This window comes from Taurulus bubalis (assembly GCF_910589615.1).
Source record: "Taurulus bubalis genome assembly, chromosome: 5".
Lineage (NCBI taxonomy): Eukaryota > Metazoa > Chordata > Actinopteri > Perciformes > Cottidae > Taurulus > Taurulus bubalis.
This window is the reverse complement of record NC_136593.1, coordinates 15,278,252-15,299,703: the sequence shown is the minus strand read 5'-3', so window position 1 is coordinate 15,299,703 and position 21,452 is coordinate 15,278,252. Positions and strand designations below refer to the sequence as shown.

General features: G+C 40.0%; 2 protein-coding genes across 2 annotated transcripts; one reads left to right on the top strand and one right to left on the bottom strand.

Moving 5' to 3' along the window:
* Positions 1 to 402: 402 nt before the first annotated feature.
* On the bottom strand, positions 403 to 2,188 carry gpx1b (glutathione peroxidase 1b). The gene is made up of 2 exons (XM_079217659.1): positions 1,929 to 2,188; positions 403 to 1,021 (listed from the first exon to the last, which is right to left on the bottom strand). Exons 1-2 carry the CDS (start codon positions 2,151 to 2,153, stop codon positions 671 to 673), a joined length of 576 nt encoding a protein of 191 aa, XP_079073785.1. The 5' UTR covers positions 2,154 to 2,188; the 3' UTR covers positions 403 to 670.
* Positions 2,189 to 3,545: 1,357 nt separating this feature from the next.
* Positions 3,546 to 20,136, top strand: fancd2 (FA complementation group D2; the record flags this gene model as incomplete). The annotated part of the gene is made up of 43 exons (XM_079219015.1): positions 3,546 to 3,606; positions 3,889 to 4,023; positions 4,114 to 4,181; positions 4,268 to 4,374; positions 4,509 to 4,569; positions 4,728 to 4,780; positions 4,876 to 4,954; positions 5,144 to 5,268; positions 5,368 to 5,455; positions 5,564 to 5,668; positions 5,789 to 5,889; positions 6,029 to 6,140; positions 6,266 to 6,301; positions 6,677 to 6,823; positions 6,951 to 7,085; positions 7,168 to 7,299; positions 8,002 to 8,109; positions 9,706 to 9,815; positions 9,899 to 9,953; positions 10,984 to 11,103; positions 11,246 to 11,319; positions 11,418 to 11,555; positions 11,733 to 11,833; positions 12,021 to 12,136; positions 12,228 to 12,336; positions 12,453 to 12,551; positions 12,634 to 12,728; positions 12,805 to 12,966; positions 13,987 to 14,103; positions 14,360 to 14,488; positions 14,603 to 14,721; positions 14,874 to 14,984; positions 15,169 to 15,299; positions 15,385 to 15,484; positions 16,086 to 16,208; positions 16,430 to 16,523; positions 16,762 to 16,833; positions 17,077 to 17,115; positions 17,198 to 17,272; positions 18,392 to 18,466; positions 18,651 to 18,797; positions 18,875 to 18,985; positions 19,850 to 20,136. 43 exons carry the CDS (start codon positions 3,546 to 3,548, stop codon positions 19,934 to 19,936), a joined length of 4,362 nt encoding a protein of 1,453 aa, XP_079075141.1. The 3' UTR covers positions 19,937 to 20,136.
* Between the last annotated feature and the right edge of the window lie 1,316 nt (positions 20,137 to 21,452).

Sequence of the window (21,452 nt, the reverse complement as noted above, 5' to 3'; positions counted from 1 at the left end):
CCTCAAAGTGGTTTGTTTGGACTAATTACACAATACTCTAAATAAGCCTTCAATAAAGCTGTGACTAACAAAACTGGCTTAACATTGGGAAGTAACCATTGCAAAAATATTCTATTGGCACGGGAGATGCAACCTTAATTTAATGCACTATGCTGTAACAGCACAGTTAGTCATCATACATTTACTGCAAACAAAAGGGCTGGATGGGGGAAATTTTACCGACAATAACTAGGTTACAATCAAGATCACTTGATCAAGTTTTTTTTTTTTTTTTTTTAAATGCAGACAAAGTTCCGTCTTTATCATGAAGTTTGACATTTTATTTATATTTTATTTGTATTTATTTTCAAAAGAACAATTTAAAAGATTGGTACCATAATTCCACTGAGAGGCAGACAGGAAATGTGTGGAAAAAAGTACATTTATTGTTCCTCTTTACACTTCAAAACACTGCTGTGCTTTGCATACACACAATGCAGCTGAACACATTCAGGCTTTTACACTTCATCAGGTACCCCCCTCACAAATAACTTGGTTTCAGAGGACGCCTTCATATTGTAAAATAACAGAACACAGCCATTGTATGCAAGAGCACAGGTGGTCTGGAAAGGTGTTTCCCCTGATGGAGTGAAGGTTACACGGGTGAACAACATTCTGGAGGACGGGTTCTTTAGTTCGCCTGGCTGAGGAGCTTCTTGATGTCGCCCTCGATGTTGCTGGTGAGGAACCTCCTGCTGTAGCGCTTGAACGGCACTCCATCCGCCCCGATGAGGAACTTCTCAAAGTTCCAGGCCAGGTCGTCCCTGCTTACCGGGCTCCAGGTGATTAACTTGGGGTCATTCATCAGGGCAGCCGGCTCGTCGCTGGGGAAAGGGAGCTTCTCCCTCAGGAGCACAAACAGGGCATGGGCAGCTTTCCCGTTAACTTCCACTTTCTCCAGGAGCTGGAACTTTGGCTCGAAGCCATTTCCAGGACGGATATACTTCAGAGAAAGGAGGATTTCCTCACTGTTGCCGTTCTCCTGAATGGGTTAATCAGAACTTTAGGTGTGGTTATGTTACATTTTGGGAAGCAGGTCTAAGAAGTCCTTGATAAAGTCTAACATGACAGTACGTCTCCATCGACATTACTTCATTTTAATGTTTGAGGGAAGGGTAGCAGGTACTGTCATGAAACAAAGGTTTGAAGTTCAAGTAGGATGGAAAACTACAGCAGTCCAACATCATTTCAACACCACTTACTCAAGGTTTTAAATTGGTGAAAATGTAATGGCTAGTAAATCGTGCTAATCTATTAAATCTAGTAGTCTTTAAAGATCGTGACTGATCAGTAAACCAGTCTAACAGGTTGTGAGCCCACTGTTTATTTTCTTATCTGCCTTTTTTCTTGATCAGAAAGAACCGCTCCCCGATTGTTATTTGAACCATCACTTCTATCAATGATTTAATGTGTTGTCATAAAAATAAAGAGTTAATAAATGACAGATTGCTCACTCTCTGCATTACAACTGTGAAGCAGAGCAAATTGCATGGATTAATTTAAGACTACTTTAAAACTAGGTGTGCCTTTTGTGACTAACACTACCACCATTTCCTCTTACCTAAATATGAAATGCAGAAACTGCATCTCAAAAGGAACTAGGTTCCTCAACAGCTAAATGTATCCTTGAGTTTTAAGCTAAAACTTTAAGCTAAAACCTTAAGCCAGCCAGTACACATGGATATATAAATCATGTCTAAACCAGGAAGAACACTCTTCCAGCTGAGTAAATAGCCTACAAATTAAGTATAATTGACAATAAATAAAATCTAAAGTTATTCCCGGGTTAATAGGCCTATTAGATGTAAAACAAATGGAAACAAAACTAACCACAGTAAGCCTGAAAGTCCAGAGAGGAGATCTGGTGAAGAGAACAATCGTTTCCTCACCTGATGGCCGAACTGGTTGCAGGGCACTCCCAGGATCACGAGCCCCTGGTCGGCGTACCGTTCGTGGAGCTCGTTCATCTGAAGGTAGTCCCTGGTGGTCGTGCCTCAGAGAGACGCGACATTCTCGATGAGGACAACTTTGCCCTTCAGGGAGGCGAAATTAAACGTTTCTCCCATTAATAGTTTGGCCGAGAGGTTGTAAAATGTGGAAGTCATTTTTGTCATTCTTGATACCTATTGCCTTTTGTTGAGAGTCACAATGATCCCTTTATTTCCGAGTCACTCCAATGTATTCTGTGTCTTGTGCATACGTCACGAGGAAGACATGATTCACAATCAAAGATCTTTTATTTAACCTTCAAGATGGTTCACATCCGGCAGCCCACGGGACTGGATTAGCATGTCCCCATATACCGTCACGTTACTATGAAAGTCATCAATGATTGTATAGCAAACATGATTAGATTTTCTCGTGCGAGAGTAAGTCAACATTATTGATTTACTACACCCTGAGTATTATTGTTATTACACATAACACTAATTTAGAAGCTCTCAAGTTAGACAGTTTATCAAGTCAGGTCATTTTAACTATTTCATCTCTTTTTTCCCCTCGAGGAAGTTATCCACGCACGCAATTAAACAAACAACATTAACGATGAAAGAAAACATGATTGTATTAAAGTGCAATAAGTGGGTCGGTCTCGTTGAGTTAGCCAGCTGATTGCTGTATGAACTGTTGGTTTCAACTCAGGACAGGAGGTTTATTTCATGGCAGGTGCATTTTATTCGTTTCACTGCCGCTACGACACTTTTAGTTTAAAAGAGCATCCTGCAGTAAACCAAATGAGACGAAGAAGGAAGCAGGTAGCAGGGAAGCCGCTCCGTCTACAAATACACTCTTCGAAGTAGTTGGGCAGGTACAGCGCTTTGGGGTTGCGCATGTTTCGTTACACGGCGTATCCCGGAAAAAGAGTACAATTCACGAGAAAAGATGTCGAAAGAGTTCTCACCCCGCCCATCAACGGACAACACGATTGTCTAAAACACCCCACCTTATGCTAGAAACATAGGGACCGTATACAATCTGTTGTAGCCGTTGTAGCGTAAAACGATGGATCGATTTTAAACGCGCAACCTATACTTCAGTCAACATACTAACGTATAAAGGAGTTATTTACACAATCTATATTCGCTTCATGAGATTACTTTCAGATGAGTTAATTTCTTCCCCGCTGTCCCCGTCAGTTCCCTAAACCCCATGAAGATCATCTAAATAGAAGACTATCCCTAACTGGTTTGTAACGCGCGAAACACATTTGGCGCGGACGTTTGTTTTGTAACTTCTGTGTCTTTAGATTTAATCAACGTTTTTGTGTTGTCTGCTACCAAACGTATGTCTCACTTTTAGCATTTAATGTATCCTCGATATAACATACTTCAATGTGTCATGTTTGTATTGTAGCGTTAGCTAAAGACACAGCAATAGTATAGTAGTTTGTGTGACGCTATTTGCACCCAGTGAAGTTGTTACAACAATACTTTAGCTTGTTTGCTGCTGTTGGTGTTACTGGTCCAACGCCAGCTTTTAAAAACCTGTTGTCCTTCATATTTCATCAGATGAATCGTAAAAAGCGACGCTCGTCTGTGGATAGAGGAGAGGCAGCAACGGCGAACACTAGTAAGTGTCATGTCACTGTAGCATCACAACAGTTGGTAGCGAACCTATGTGTTAGTAAAGCATTTCCCAGTGAAGTTTCCCAGATCCACAATTAGGAGATCCAAATGACCAGATGCCTGTCATTATTAAGAGGGACGTAGAATCAGTATCACAGGAGTATGACATAAAGTAACACCATATCCCACTCCCTTCATTCACTGATGGCCCCTTGTCTAAAATAGTGTCTCTATAATAATATAATATATTATGTCCTATTAAAGGTTTATTCTCTTCTCTCTATAGAGGCAAAGAAGAGTCGCAACACTGGTCGCAAATCAAAGGAACCGGCTCCAGAAGAAACAAATGAAAGTGTATTTTGTCTTTTTCTTCGAGAAGCAGGTGTCACCTTGAAACAAGCTGGAACATCCAATGAGATTGGTAAAACACACTCAATAAAATTTTCAAAACCTACCAAGCCAGTAAATTACATTAGTTTTTCCACTTATATTCATATATTTTTTCCTCTAGCTGTCGACCAAGTGGTTTTCCAAAAGAGGATACAGAAGCAACTCCAGAAGAGTCCTAGGTACCCTGGGGTAAGTCTAAGCTATACACCGTCCCTACACAAGATCAAGGTATTTGACATGAAGCAGTTATGTTTCACTGACATTTCTTTGCTCAGATTGTACAGGAATTCACCGCTGGATTGGAGTCTCATATTGAGGACGCTGAGCGGTTTAGGAACTGCCTTATTCCATGTGTGCCACGACTGTCGGATGGAGACTCCAGGTGACTCTCATATACAAACACTCAATGCTAATAGAGGCTACTTATAAAAGGTACAGCTATGTCCTTGACCAAGGTCATGTCAGGAGTCTGACTGTATGGTGTAACACACTGACAGGTTTTCTTCTGTGTTGCAGTCATGTCAGCTCTTTTCAGGAAAGCCTGCTGCGCATGCTGTTGGGCATTGAGATGCTGCAGGTCAGATGTTTTTTCATAGGTTCTCCCAAAGACCTCTGCATCATCCCTTCACAAAGAAAGTCACGCTGAAAAACAAATTCTAAATGTATTTTTCTGCTCTAAGGCAGGCAAATGTGAATTGTCCACTAATCCTTAATCTGCTTTTCTTTTTCATGCAGACCTTCATCATCAACACCTTGCTCGAGAAGCTCCCTGAGTTTATGTTTGATGGGTCAGTATTTCGTTTTTTTACATAATTTAACCATTTTACACTTGTTTTGCCGCTGTGTTGTTTTTCTAAACGTGAACTTGTTCTGTCCCTCACAGTACTGGAGATGGAGGGCTCAGTATTCCTCACACAATTATCAACCAGTTTAAATGGCTAGACCGAGTTGTGGACAGCAAGGTAGTCATTTATTTGATAATAGGTTGCATGTAAGAGCCAGTCATAGCCATTTAAAGATAATAACCGTTTTTTTATGTTGCTGACCTGTTCCATCAGATCTGTAATCATGTGTTTCTTCTTCATATCAGTCATCACCAATGTCTAGATGGTGATGTCTTTACTTCAGCCCTTTTTGTGACCTGTTTGCAGGAGTTGGCAGCGAAGCTCATGGAGCTGGTGTCAGTAGCACCAGTGGAGGTTCAGCGTGACATCATCACCAGTCTGCCAGAGATACTGGAAGACTCCCAGCACAATGATATAGCCAGAGAGCTCAAGTATGTGCAGTAAATATCTACTACAGATCTGTGGTTATTGTGCTGTGTGTGTGGTTGCAGAGTTGATGATTATAATTGCTGCTGTTTTCATCTCCGTAGCTCTTTACTCCAGGAGAACACTCAGTTGACTGTGCCCATTCTGGATGCCCTCTCTAGTCTGAACCTTAGTTCCTCATTACTTACTGAGGTAGTACACACACACACACACACATACCCAGATTATATTACACTTATTTTTAGTGAATTGTTAAAGACCAAGTCAATGTCACTGTGTTGTTACTGTCTGCTCTCTCAGGTCCGTGGTGCCGTTATGCTCACCTTGGCTGCTGTGCAACTGGAGGACCTTCCTGTGGTGGTCAAGTTCATCCTGCATTCTGTCTCAGCCTCTGATGCATCTGAGGTCAGAGCTCAGAGTTATTTCCACACCATTTTGCATAAAAAATACATGATAGTAATTGTGTTCCTTACAGTACATATATTTTGAAATCTTGAATGTGACATGGGTTTTTCCTGCGTGTAGGTGGTGCGTAATCTTCGTAAAAAGTTAGAGTTGGAGCAGTGTGTTCTCCCTCCTGTGCTGCAGGCCTCTCAGAGCCGCATAAAGAGCAAAGGATCAGCAGCGTAAGACAACACAGATTCCAAATCCCTTACAACTATACGTCAGCATATTTAGTGAGGAACCTATTTTGAAGTAGGCCAGTAGGTTCCGGTTTTAATTGTATTCCTGAAGTGTAATCAAATAAGTCTGGTTTTGGAGCAGGTCCTCCTCCACACCATCAGCTGGCAGCAGCCAAGATAGCGTTACACTGATACTGGACGGCATCAAGTCAGCAGTGCGATTCCAGAAAATGATATCTGAGGCCTGGCTCAAGGTGGGAAATTAATCAGTCTTTTATTCCCTTTTGCTTTATTTGATTGAAAAATGCCGACGCTTTGGAATTTGTCTTCTCAATTTCAGTGTTGCTTACTGAATTTTTACTGTGTCGTTTTTCATCAGGCAATAGAGTCTGTGGACGAAGAGAAGGACCATAAGGTGAGCGTCATCTCCTTAGTTCGGGGTAGTAAATGGGTTAAATATATACATGTGTAAATAGATCGTTACATACCATTCTGGGCTGATGTGCCCACACATGTCTATACAATTAATACAATAAGTAAATACTAATTTATTAATTTTGACTACAGTTCTGCAGTTGTTAATGAAATCTGAAAAATTATAGAAATATAATGTGTTAAATATTAGAATATAACATACTGTACTCTACCTGTCATCTTCAAAAGCAATCACAAAGTTTAAACACCGTAAAAGTTTAAAGTCAAGGACCTGTAGGACAACTATTTTCATGTCTCACATTGTGTATGTGAATGTGAATCTGTCTCTCCCTTAAAATGTGCTCGGCCATGTCAGGTAGTAGATCTGCTGGTGCTGTTCATCCTCCACTCCACCAACGCCAACCAGAGCCGGCGGGGGGCAGAGAGGGTGCTGAAGGTGAAAGTGAGGACTGGACAAATCCAGGAGGCTCTCCTCCAGAGGACCTTCAGGGACTATGCTCAGGTGGGTCAGTCTGCAGATGTACACACTGAAATATAAAGACAGGAGCACAGTGCATTTTATTTGTTATACTGTTCGCATTCATTATTATTTGAATGATTGGTTATATTTATCAATGGTGACACTCTAGGTCATGCGAGGGTATTTCCCCTCCATCCTGGCTCTGGCTCAGAGTTTGTTGCGCTCCCCTGACCCATGTGTGGTGCCTTTTGGTGGACACATGTACCGACACTCGTTCACGGCTTTTGACTCTTACTGCCAACAGGTGGGTTTGAGATTCATTTAAAAGCCTGTTTAACTGTTGTTTTTGCAGCTGAGTTACTTTAATTCCATCCTATATTTTATAGGAGGTGGTGGGCTCTTTGGTGACCCATGTGTGCAGTGGTGTGGGTGGGGAGGTGGACATGGCTCTGGAGCTGCTCTGCGGCCTTGTTACAGAAAAACCCACAGAAATGGTCCTTTATGCTGTTTTTGTCAAGGTAAGGAGTTGGTCTTTATATCCGCTATTGTATTTGCTAAACAAACCCCACTTTAACAATGCATAAATTACGAGATTTCAGGTCCTCAAGGACAACTTAAATCTGTAGAATCAGGGTCAAGAAATTTCCAAAAGATAATCATCATAAACATCACAATGGTAAAAGACATTTTTGTAATTTTTAAAAAAGCCTCTAAAGAAACTACTTACCAAAAGGTAATATCTAAATAATATTTTGCTCTTCACAATTTAACGAGACCATACTCTGAATCTTAAAGCCAGATGGGAAACGGAGGTTATTTTCGCTTTAACCCTGGAAGAATGGTTGATGACAAGCTCTCTCTATCCAGAACACACACATATATATGTGTATGTATATGTATATGTATACATACATGCATACATACATACATACATATTTTATATATATATATATATATATATATATATATATATACTTTTTTTTCTCTTCATCTTTTTGTTTCCTGTTGGCACAAATGTTTTTTTACTGTTTCTCATTGTTCTTTAAAATAAAACCTCAAAGAAAAATAAATATTGTATACATGTATGAATACAATTTGAGCTCAAATGCAAATGGTTGTACCAACAGCTTGTAGCTAGCAGACGCCTGATGGCTTTCTTTCAAAAGTTTAATATCATTATGTTTGCTTTAGTTTTTAACTGCAAACTATATTTGATTCAGGGAATCTTGGATTACATGGACAACCTCGCACCCCAGCAGATCCGCAGACTCTTCCACCTTCTGAGTAGCCTGGCCTTCGGGCAACAGCAGCAGGGATCTCACATCCAGGTAAACCTTCACAAGATGATTCAATCTTTTAAGTCCAAGGCCTTTTCTGCCTTTCCTTTGTAACGGGGCCAGCCCTGACCTGGTCAGAACTTGTGGGAGTGCCTACTCCTTACGCCAGCCGTCTAAGAAGGGCCCGTTTTAGAACCCTGAAGTTTCCCTCTCAGTTTGCTTTCTATTACAATTTATAGAGACAATGACGGTTTTTAAAAACCCCATTTGTTCGTTTTTCCTCGTGTCCTAACTATTTCATTGAGCCACGGTGATCCATCGAACTGTTTCCTCTAATAGGAAAGGAAGATGAACCGTTTTACACACAGTGCAACCCAAACGATTACTTACATTTGTCTAGATCTGGAAATGAGGCAGGATCGTGCTGGATTGTGTTCCCTGGTCAATGGCCTCGGCCCGGTGTTACCTTCTTCGTCTCGAAAAGTCTGGAAGTTATCTTATTCCATTAAATGGGAGTCCCCATTGAGTAGAGTTCTACACTCTTATTTTATATAATATTTAGTATACATTTTATTTCAACAAGAGTTATTATACACATTGTACCATAACTGAGTCTTTTTCTTTACTTGGGGGTTTGTTTATTCCCCTCAGTAGCTAAGAGTCAGTTCACCAGTATTATATGTTCAAAAAGCGTAAAAAGTCACATTTGTAATTCATCAACTGTTTCTTTTTTGTCTTGGAGGAAATCCCCTCAGCACGTAGAAGCAGTTACCAGTATTACAATGTGGGAAAGTCTCTGTTTGATTTCTCAAACTGAGTGGTTCCATCTCAGGGACAGAGCCCAAGAGGAACTGAAGAGTACACAGTTTATCATAGTATTTATAGGCTAGTGTGTGGGAAGATCCCTTATCAATACATAGTGGGAGGGACTTATTAGCAGGTGCGTGTGGCACTGGTTACAATATGTTTTGAACTCGGTCACACGCCCAAAAGTGTTTGTAGTTACTGTTTCAGAACAACTTCAAAGAGGGCATCTGAACAAGTGTCAGACAGATTTATGTATCCTTACAGATTTGACAGGTGAGACCTGCCGATGCTGCCTGGGGGTCATGGGGTCATGTTTAGCTGAACAGGTGTCAGATGGATTACGTGTACTTGAGACATTGTGAGTAATTGGTGTCTGTGGTTCAACACGCACTGAATCTGTTTACACGTTCAACAGTGTTTGTGGCCACAGCTACAAGAATACAGATTAAAACAACACAAAAGGTCAGCTGCAAGGCACATGATCTACTATGACCATATTTAGACTTGGGTCATGTGATATATAAATGTCATAAAAAAAAGGAATGTACTACAGCGTATAAAGCATGATGGAAGACAATTTCACTCAAAACAATGTAGCATAATGCAGCATGATAAAAGACTATTTCACTCAAAACTATTTAGTTATAATGCATTGTGATGAAAGACTATTTCACTCAAAACAATTTAGCATAATGCACATGTAGCTATAATGCATAAAGAGAAAATGAAAAGAACTTAGAAAAGAAAAGAGAAAGAACTCATATTTTACATAACCCAATCCTCAACACCTTGACATCCTTTCACCTGCTGATGTAGCTCTCTGACTCTGTTGCCCCTCAGGATGACATGCACATCGTGATCCGCAAACAGCTCTCTAGCACTGTGCCCAAGTACAAGCGCATTGGCATCATTGGCGCAGTCAGGATTGTAGGAAGCATGGGGGCCACCAGGTAAGAGGTGTTACTCACAGGCAGTATATGCATCAGTATTTTACTTCCTTTATCTTAGTCATGCTCTCTGCTGCCCCCACCAGACTTAAAGTGAAGGAGGCACAAAATGGATCGTTACCCCAGGAGACACTCAGACAGGTACATATCATGCATTAAAACAATCACAATGAACAATGTGTATGCACAGATATTAGAGTTTGTGATTTCTCTTGAGTGTGGTTTTAATTTTGTTTATTTTCATTTCAATATCACTTTTTTTCTAGACTCGCTAAGCCAGGCCTTTCTCCACACTTAGTGTTAGCGCTGTGCCAGTGCAGGAGAAAGGTCTGGTTGAAGCCTTTGTAATTTGGCACAAGGGGAAGAAATCCTCTGGGTTGTTTGTATTTCTTTAAGTCCATCACAGTTGTTTTATAGGCGGCGCTAAGGTCAGGATGAAGCAACAGTGCCCTTGTAAAATAGATAGCAGAACAATACTTTTTTGTGGCTGTCATAGCAGCAATCCATAACTTCAAGTACATATAGATAACAGTAACATTTGAATTTCTTCAGTCCCATAGTTAATGTTTAATAGGGGATAAGGGTAGCTCATACAAACAATACATCTTTTTCAGGTTTTCCACATAACATTCAAAAGCATGTTACTTCTTATTTTTTCATTTGGTTAAATTAGTTGATAAGATGGCTTTTGGTTTGTCTTTATACTTTTGCCATCTTCTTCACGTTATTATAGAAAGCAGTGGTGGGATTTGTGAATACCTTTTTATATATTAAACATGTTCTACCAAGGGGGGTTTGGGTATGGTCAGCACTCCTTCAGGTATATAGAGTAAATATGATAACCCTTCATTTCAGGGTTGGGGGCTCGTGTTCAAGCCGCTCAATTATGTACAGAGTCAGTGTCTTGATTCAGACACTGCACATCAGCTACAGGTTTGCTCTTTAGTACTTTAACCTGTGCTGTAACCTCCTTGTGGAAGAGGGCAAGCATAAACATTACAACAGTAATAATTTCTCCTGCCACAAACTATACAAAAATATTATTAGTTGAGATCTGAGATGTATTTTCTCTCCATTCCTGTTACACCTGTCATCAGAGCGCAGAGGTGATAGAAACTGAAGTTGACTGGTCTGTAGATATCTTCATGTGTGTTTGTACCGCTTGTTGCAGGTGACAGCCCTGTTAGAGCTGGTGAAGTCCAGCAGTGAAAGCTCACCTGAGGCTGCAGCTCTCTACTATGATGAACTGGCCAATCTGATGCTGAGCTCTACCCTGGACCCAGAGGTGCAGGTCTGTCTCAAACAAACATTTACCGTTGTTACTTTATCGCTCCTCTTATCTCTTTATGTTTAGTGTCTTTGACATGCACCCAACACAAGAAACAGCTAAGACATCATTACGCATTCTGGTCGTGTTCTTCTCCAACCAACAGCAAAACATCGAGAAGAGTGTCATAGATGACTTCCAGGTTGACTTTGTGGTGGATCTCGAACCAGAAATACCGGGGTTAGTGATGGACAGCTGGCAGCATAGGAAATTACTCGTTTTAATCACATTCATTCCTATAACTACTGTCATTAATCCGTCCTCTCCGTGTATCTCAGTTCCTTTCCCCTTACGCCCCGTGTGATGTACGACCTGGAAGGTCAGGGAAACAACATTGCCATCAACTTACTGCCTCTACTGGCCAAAAGTGTCCAGACCAAAGGAGAGCAGCAGAGTCAAACCACAAAGGCCCACAAGTCAGTCACCTCACTCCCACCACTTCTAACCAGATCTGATGTGTGACGACAAAATATTTAGTCAATAATATATTTCACATGTAGTAGAGTCAGATTTGCAATTTCAGTTTATTTTGTAGTATCTTACAAACATGTAAAGCATGTAATCAACGAGATGTTTCATATTGTTTCCAATAGGCGCGTGTCTCCTCTCTGTCTATCTCCATTTTTCCGCCTCCTGAGACTCTGTGAGCACAAACAGCACCAGGGAGACCTGGATGAGATTGACGGCCTGCTAGGTGAGGAAGTGGAAGTTACACATTCCTCCTGAAAACCAGTTGGATCTCATTTTCTCTGGCTGGAAAACTGTGTGTGTGTGTGTGTGTGTGTGTGTGTGTGTGTGTGTGTGTGTGTGTGTGTGTGTGTGTGTGTGTGTGTGTGTGTGTGTGTGTGTGTGTGTGTGTGTGTGCAATCGCTGGGATACAGGTTGCCCTCTGATCCTAACGGACATGGATGTAGTAGAGAAAATGGAGAGCTTGTCAAAAGTTGAGAGGGAATTCCTCTGTACTTTGCTGTTTCACACCATCAACTGGTTCAGAGAGGTAACTGCATTCTATTGGTTTTTATAACACTTTTCTTAAAAGTAGGTAAGATATGTGACTAAAGCCATGCCTTACCCCTGTGTTATGATAGGTCATAAATGCATTCTGTCAACAAAAAGAAACTGAGATGAAGATGAAAGTGATGACCCGTCTGCAGAACATCACCTACCTTCAGACACTGCTGGAGAGGGCTTTGGCAGGTGAGTTTTTGATCCATCAATACTGAGCAGCTCAAGATCTTCCCCTTGTGCCACGTGGTGTTAATTCTATTAAAAATGTTTTTTTAAATGTACTTTTTCTTTGATGTGTGTTTCAGAAACACCTGGCTATGTTCCGCCTGTTGCCAACTTTGACGGAGAAAGCACAGATGCTGTTACACTTAGTTCTGCTGCTCCTGTGAATAAGGCAAAGAAAGGTACCGGGGGATATTTTACTCCACATTAATGAATAAGGAATAAATATGCACATAATTGTCTAACTCGCATGTGTTATTTTAGATGGCACAGGAAAGAAAAGGAAGGCTCCTGGTAAGAATTCCTCAGAGAGCAGCACTCAGCTTGAGGAGATGACTGAAGCAGACAAAACTCAGCAGGTAAACTTTTATCTCATGTATTCATCTCTTTTTTTTATTGAACCACACTAAAAAGGTGATTCTGCTTGTGCTAAAGGAGCAGCCAGAAAAGGAGAAGGAGAAGGAAAAGGAGATCCGGCAAGGTGTCAGTCTGGTGTCCTACAGACAGTTTTTCAGGGAGCTGGACTTGGAGGTGCTGGATGTGCTGCAGTGTGGCCTGCTGTCCCGCTCACTGCTCGACTCTGAGCTCCACACCAAGGTAAGAAAAGGAATAAGAAGGTTTGTAGGGCTTTCTACAACAATTATAGATTGTTTAATTATTTGAATTATTATTATTTAATATATTAAGGCTTTCAAACTTTAAAGAGTAACGTCTGTATTTTTCAACCTGGACCCTATTTCCCTATGTTTTGTGTCCAGACTTTGTTCAGACATCCAGCAAACCCAGCAGTTTTCTAGATTGTATCCACATAGATTTTAATCTTGACAGAATGTTTTTTTTGCAAATTGGATCCAAACCAAATTTGAGGTGTAGAACTTTGAAGAAATGTAGAACTAAGAGGAGCTTTGAGAATGTCCGTTTGCCGTGAGGAGAAACCAACACGAGTTAGAAAAGCTCCAAACGTTTCCTCATCACGATTCCTGCATCAGCTCATTTGCAACTGTCCTTGAGGATAACCGACGCTTATCATCTCAGTGTATTTACAGCCTCCTCCTTTGCACCAGACAAAATTGGCAGCGTTCTCGCTCAACCCTGGACCTATTTAATACATTGTTGTACCCATTAGTCACTTAGACATAGAAACATGGGAAATCCAGGTTGAAAAATACTGAAGTTACCCTTTAAGGTTAGGTTCGGGTGGGGTTATTCAGAGTATGCCTGTGTGTGTGTGTGTGTGTGTGTGTATATGTATGTATGTATATATATATATATATATATATATATATATATATATATATATATATATATATATATATATATATATATATATATATATATATAGATATCTATCTATCTATCTATCTATCTATCTATCTATCTATCTATCTATCTATCTATCTATCTATCTATCTATCTATCTATCTATCTATCTATCTATCTATCTATCTATCTATCTATCTATCTATCTATCTATATATATATATATATATATATATATATATATATCAAGTGAAATCAATGTCTATGCCGTTTTAATCTATTGCACAAATGTAGGCACCACTTATATCAATACACAGATTTTTGTCATACATCTCTAATATCTTTATGTGGTTTAAGGTGCGGGAGGAGGTTCTGCTGGGTCCTGCTGAGCTGGTGTTCCTGCTGGAGGATATGCATCGCAAACTGGAGTTCAGTCTTACAGCTGCCCCTGCCAAGAGACCTCCTTTCTTTAAGGTACAGAAAAAAGCTAACAAATACAGTGATAAGCGCAGATCAGAGAAGATATTAAAGATTTCAAAATGTACTGTTTGACAATATGCAGGGAAAATTTTCTTTAATACAGTCAAATAAAATGAAGGCCTAAAGAAAGTATATTTTCTGTCCTGTCTGCCAAGACGCTTTAGGTGTCAATGATATTTTTTGATAACTGTATAAAACTAGTATGCAGGCTTATATGAGACCAAACGTAATGACATATGTTCTTGTGCAGGGAAGGACCGATAAGAGCGTGGGCTTCTCCCATCTACAACAGAGGAGCTCCAAGGATATTGCTTCCTACTGTGTCCAGCTGCTGCCGGCCCTCTGCTCACACCTGGAGAACTGCCATAACCACTTTCAGGTGCAAAATAAATCTGTAGATATGAGTGAAGACCTTGTCTCTTTCTTCCAGTTGTCTATAAAAAAAAATAATTGTTAACTAACTTGTTTACATTTGTGCATTTTTCCCCCTCAGACACTGCTGTCTGATAACAATGGTGTTGTGGACGGACCTTCCACAGATGTTCAGCAGCACCATCTGATGTCATCATGCTACCAGCTGCTCCTGCAGGTCCTGAACGCCACCTTCAGCTGGTGAGGAGGACCAGCACCCCTGAATTTCATGCCAGACATTGAATCTTTTAACTATAGAATTACAGAGCCGTGTGCCATTGGAAGAGTCGGTGTGTCAAGCTTCTTTTTAGTTTTATCTCTGAAATGGATCTGCGTATGTGTGTATTTGTCAGGTCTGGATTCAGCCAGCCAGGGCAGCGGAGCTTACTGAAGAAGGCGCTGGGAGTTTTGGCTGAACGACTAAAAGAGAAAAGTGCTGAGTTGACCTTGGATCAGCTTGTAAAGTAAGTGATAAAGTTTAAGAGCAGCAGAATAACTACTAAATAGGATCCATGCTTTTTATTTTTTTAATCTATTGATCTATTTATTAATCACTTTCAATTGGCTATGGTGGCCTCTAGCCTTTTTTCTCAGTGACATACACATCTTACATATCTAGTATCTTTACCCCGTTTCTGCCCTGTTTAGACACAGCTTCAAGTACCTGGTGAACTTCCGCAGCACAATGCCAAGTCTCAGCACAGCTCTGTGTCTCTCACAGCTTCTGTCCACTGTGTCAGAGAAAGGAGGCAACTCTGCTGCCTACAGAGAGCAGACTGGTAAGTCTGACATGTTGCCTCACTTAAATAAATGTATCTGCTATCAATTGGACTGTGATGAAAAATGCCTGATTTATCTTCCAAGCTTCCCTTGCAAAAAGATTCCTCGGCCAAGTCTGGGTGACAGCCAGCGGACAGAGGGAGCGAGGGATTAAATTCAATGAAGCACTTCACACTCTCTTAAAGTGAGTCTACATTTCAGAAATACATTGTGCACAAAACCAAAAAAAAGTTGCTTACAAAATCTATGGAACGTAACAACGTAACTTTCTCAAATGTCCTTAAAATTCCAGTATAGGTCTAGCTTTTGTGAATCATTCACACCAGTTACATTTTTAATAGGTAAAGGTAATTCATCAAATGACATACATTTATTTGTATCAGTAGCATCATTTCAAAAGAACATTTATGTTTTCAAAAGTCTTTTTTTGTGTATTTGTGTGTCATATGCAATGCAGTGCTGAGGGAAACATTCCCATTGCTCTTTAATAAATGAATCGAAGCAAACACACAAGCATCAATTCAGGGATAGCGTGCTGTATGACCACATCCCACACAAGTAGCTTAGTGTATTTGTTGTCACACAGTAAATTAATGAAGATGGTATTTTGTTCAGCATTTTTCAAAGTTACACAACTCTACGACTACATCACATGTTAAAGGATGTTAAAGTGTTATAAAGGTCACAGTTGACCTTTTGTGATCTTATGTGGTTCTTAAATATTCTTATATATGTGAACTAGTATCTTAATGTTTTAATGATGATGTCTTTTCTCCTCTCTGCAGAATTTACCTGGAGCATGTCGATGATGTTCTGAAGGCAGTGGAGGAAATAGCTGAAACGGGAATCTCTGAGCTCATCAATGCGTCAAAAGATGAGAGCTCTGCATCATGGCCCACTCTCAACAGGTAAATCACTTCATTGTGCTTAGTTTTCTGAGAGCAAAAGGTGAGTTAGTGATTATACAAAAGTAGCATATTGCAGTTAGATTGATTCATGTGCTTCTGCCATCCAGCACTCGTGTGCCTGACAGCTAACTGTGATTGCAATAAATCAATAATAATTACATTAAAGAGTGTATTCATCCATATTGTTGTTATTTATGTTGTAAATCTTTCATTTTTTTGAGGCAAACATTCCTGATATTCTACAAAGTGTTGATGGCAGAGCTGGAAAAGGCCGTCAGAAAGATTCCTGCTGGTAAAGTCAGTGACAACACTGAGGTAAGCCATCAGGTGTTTGTGCACTGTGTTCTCCTGTATTCAGTATACCTAAGTGCTCATTGTATTGATAAACACAAAACACTGCTACACATCTTCTAAAAAGGAGCAACGCTTTTTAATGCCAATTTGTTCAAACTCTCTGAACTGAGAATTAGCCTGTATTTTTCTGCATAACTACAGTGTATGTAAGTTTCTGTGTGTTTTCACTATAAAACATGTGACTCATATCCTCCTTTAGGCTCAGAGTGAGAAGCTGATGACATGGAAACTGGCTGTCAACGATTTTCATATCCTGGTCAAACTAGTGATGGTCTGTAAGCATCTTGAAATGGCTGTGAATGTCTTTTGAACTGATTTATGACATTTAACCTCATCTTTTTCCAGCACTCAGCCAAGTACTGGGTCATATTTTGATTTGTTTTCGGTAACTCATACTGCAGGTTAAATTAGATGTTCAATCTTATCCCATCTATTCTTTTATGGGTTTGTTAGTCTTTAACAAATGTGTGAGGATCATCTGCTCACATATTTTTGCTCTAATCTCTTTCCACAGGAGTTTGATTCTAGGCCTGTGCTCAATGTGTGCCTAAAGGTGAGTTGGCTGTGTGGGCTGAAAAAGTTTTGTCATTCCGGTGAAACTGCTGAGACTCTGATTATAATGTTGTTATTGGTAGTATGGCCGCCTTTTCCTGGATTCTTTCCTGAAGTTGGGGATGCCACTACTGGACCACAGTTTCAAAAAACACATGGTACGCATGAAATCTTGTCACCTAATCTTGTCACCTAATACAGCTAAATGTCATATTAAGTTGAACGTTGAATTGTGAAATGATGTATAATAAGTATGCCTTTGAAATCTCAATAGCACTCTTAAATACTCCTCACGATGTAATTACTTCTGCAAACAACAGTACACTTTACTAAAAAGAATTTGCCAGGTTCCTAATTTGATATGAACAAAAGTAAATTACTGTAATAGACCACGAATTAACTACTCATCAAGTTTTGAGTTTATCCCAGAACCAGAAATCATACCTTGCTTTATGTATAAGTACATGTTTTCTTCTCCTGTTTCCCTATATTATTCAAACATGGGTTGGCACTACAGCAAGGCTACGCACAGAACACAACATCCTGTGTTGTTGTGTGAAACGTACAAAACTATAAAGGTCTGCCAGGTGTGTCTGCAACGAACACAGCTGTATTGTGTGATTGAATTAACACAACCAGAGCTATAAAGTGTCGTCAAACAAACTTAATTTAAACTTTTTTTTCAAGTGCCGATGTAACATTACATTACATTAATTGTGTCAAAGTCATCATATAACACATTTCAACCATTGTGCCAAAACAAAAGTAAACTCACCAAGCTGTATGCCCACGTAACACTGGTAGTTTCTTTAGTGGTTCGCCAAAAGAAAACTATAAAATTGAGCTGCAGAGGTACTTGGCAGTGTGTGTACTGGTAGTTCCGTTAGCTGTTAGCCAAATACACTTTCCAAAAATATAACAATGAGCAAACTGTTTCAGCCCGCAGTTTCTCTGGCGGCGGTGCTTTGGTGATGCACTCAGCTCTGTTATCACTAGCGGCCAGTTCAGAGTGGTGAGTAAGCAGTCAGCAGGCAGTCAGGTAATAAGTCGTTGAGCATGCAGCCATAACTGGACACCCAAAATATTATGCAGTTTTCTGCAGTAGACTGCAAGATTAGTCGTGGACAGACACAGAGGTGCCCGCTCACTCAGTCTCGCACAGACTCGCACAGTCGCACACAAGACTAAACACATAACTTCTCCCCAGGCTTAGTTCTGGCGAAGATATTGAAGTGCTGACATTGGGGTGACTCTGTGTGATGCTTTGCTTTTTTAAGGAGGAAGTCCGGAGCTTGCTGATAATCTTCCAGCGCAGCACCCGGCAGCTCCATCACACGTGTGGACATTCTAAGGTAGCTACAGTTCACCCAGTTTATAGCTCCTTCATTTCCCATTTCTTTAGTTGGAGCCCTCTCTGCATGGTCTGGTGCCAAATCTTCCAAAATGTTATATATATTAAAATGTTAAATTTGAAAAAAGCTCTGACTTCTGGTGTTCTATAACTAAGTAGCCTTGTCATAATGTGTTGGTGCTCAGATTCTGCAGGATACAAGCCTGACCAATCACGTACCAGCCTTAAAGAAGAGCCTCGAGCTGTTTATCTACAGAGTGAAGGCCATGCTGACGCTCAACAACTGTCAGGAGGCATTTTGGATTGGCAACCTGAAGAATCGCAACCTGAAGGTACAACATTATTGAACTTATCGTAAGTGTCTGAACATATTTGTTCATTAACAATAAACCAACAATTTATGCTGCAGGGTGAAGAGATTCCTTCTCAGCGGTCACAAGAAAGTGATGAGGATGAGGAGGATGAGGAGGAGGAGGAGGAGCAACATTCCCTGCTGCCTCAGGACCAGTCAGAGGATGAGGTACCTGTCATGTCCAGGCATTGTGTTCATATCTGATACAAAAATAGGATTGGATGAACATTTTTAAAGTTTAGATTCTGTGACATTTTGAGACATCATGACCGAGAGTTTACTCCAAACAGCACTGACTGACTTGACCTAAAATGATGAAAAACTGAAGAGACCAACATGTATTAACAATGCAATTACAATTGCGTTTACACAAAATGATATATATTATATATAGTTATATTATATTATAAACACTATAAACTGTGGTGTCTTTCAAAACAACAACCTGGGAAATTTGAGAGATTCAGTGACAAACAAAAAAAATCAGGAAGTGTACGTTGTAAACAAAAGGAGAAATGGAATAAATGTAATACAACCTTTTACATACAATAGACCACAATACAACCACAATGGATGTAAGTAAGTACATACAAAACACACATAAATACAGTAATGTGTAAGTAAGCATAAAGTAGCTGAAAAGATTGTCGGGAGTGGGGACCACAACACAGGTTTTATTTGAAGGTACAAGCAGCACAGTAATAATGCAGCTCAGTTATATAAGTTGGCTAAAGAACGTGCTTCCACGGCTGCTGAGAAGTCATTTCTTTGTGAAGTTCAAACCAAACAGTTTGGTGAACAGGCAGTTGAAACTGTAAAGGGCAGATAAGATAACTGTTGGAGCTCTGTAGCGCGCTAATGATTAGTAACACAGTTAACAGCAAACTGTTAATAAACTATTAAACGTCTGTGCTGTCAGTCCCAAGAACCCGTGTTCTGTAGTTTCTCCCTCAAGCTTCCTGCTTCATGCAAACTGGTTCACAGCGTGACTTGAGCATGTTTGCCAAATGTTTCTCATGTGCTTTTCTTTAGGCCGTGGAGACTGACTCTGAGGAAAGTAAGACGGTCAACAGGGAGGAAGATTTGGATCCAGATGATATTATAGAGGACTCTGACTAACCAAACAATAAACTTGGTTTGGAAGTGTCTTTTTACATGAACACTTTCTAATGTATCGAATACTGCTATTCAACTGTTAATGCATTTATGTACTTCCACTGGTTTGTATTTTCTGTTGAAGATAAAACTTGCCTAATAATGAGGTGTTTTCACGTGAAGTATGGTTCTTTAAAGAAATGTGCTATATGCTTTATTCTATTTGTTGCTGACAAAATACAAAAGAGATTATACCAGACTGTTTCCATCTGATTTGTCATTCAACATAAATATAAGAACACTGACTATTTTCATAGACGAAACACTGTCATAAAGAGGGAAAACATAGTTTTAAATAAAGGCAAGCTATGTCTTTAATACCTCCTGCAGACTCTAAACATGTTAATGGTGCAATAATCAGGATTAGGAGCAGCAAAGACTATTTGCAATATAAAGAACGAGTGGAGTTCTGTCTGCCTGAGCAGAGAATGAAGTCACTCCCGCTGTGTATATTGTATCCAGCGATTCTCCCCGCTTTGTTGACATAGTCAGACTTGCATACATTTGAATGTGATTCTGCTTTTATAACCCACAATACAAAATGTAGCAATAAATCAGGTTGTCAACAGGCTCGGATACTCTTCCTCCTGGTAGGAAGATGCCGAAATTAAAGAAGTTAATAACTTCATGGGCGTGGAAGGAAAAATGCACCATTTAATAGTAATAACATGTATTGTAAGCTATTTGGACACTAAAGTCAACATTTCCAAACCATTGGAACCAAGCTCTTTCCATTGCTCAGTTTAAGGATTTGTCTCTAGATGACTTCATCACTTAAACCTGTCTCTGCTGTTTATCTTAACAACAGTCAAATTCACAAATTATCACTGAACTGGAAAACATGTTATAGAAGGCATGGTTGCTTTTAAGTGCTCCACCAGAACTTGAGAAATTAAGACCATTAACCAATTAACAAGCAATTGTGGTTGAAAATAGTTGCATTACATGTCACTTTTACCTGCACTTTACAGTCCACATGCTCTGTCTTGCGTAATATATCACATTTTTCTCACATGATAATTAAGGTCGGAGCTCATAGCAGAGTTCCAACACATTTACATGGAAAATTACTTGGACTTAGTCCAACTCAGGTCCTGCTCCAAAGTCCACCAGTGAGGCCCTCTATTGCAGGAATGCGTCATTTGCTTTGCCTGGAGGGCACTTTTGCAAAATGACAGCAGGCCAGACTCAGTTAATTAACACATAACAGACATTCAGGGCTTAGCCTGGAACCCCTTGGCATCTCTCAATTTGAATAACAAGCTCTATTTGGCTATTTTGATGCTTTCGATGTACTCTGGAAAGCTATATACATTCAAAGTACAAAAATAGTGTATCTGTTTATATCCATTGCACATTTTAAAATGTTTGATGGGACACCTGGCCCTGCCATCATGCCATGAATTGAGTATCAATGCTCTGCTGTTTAAGCCAGTGATATTTTTGCAGTTGTGTAACCATCATCTTATTTTGGCAGTTT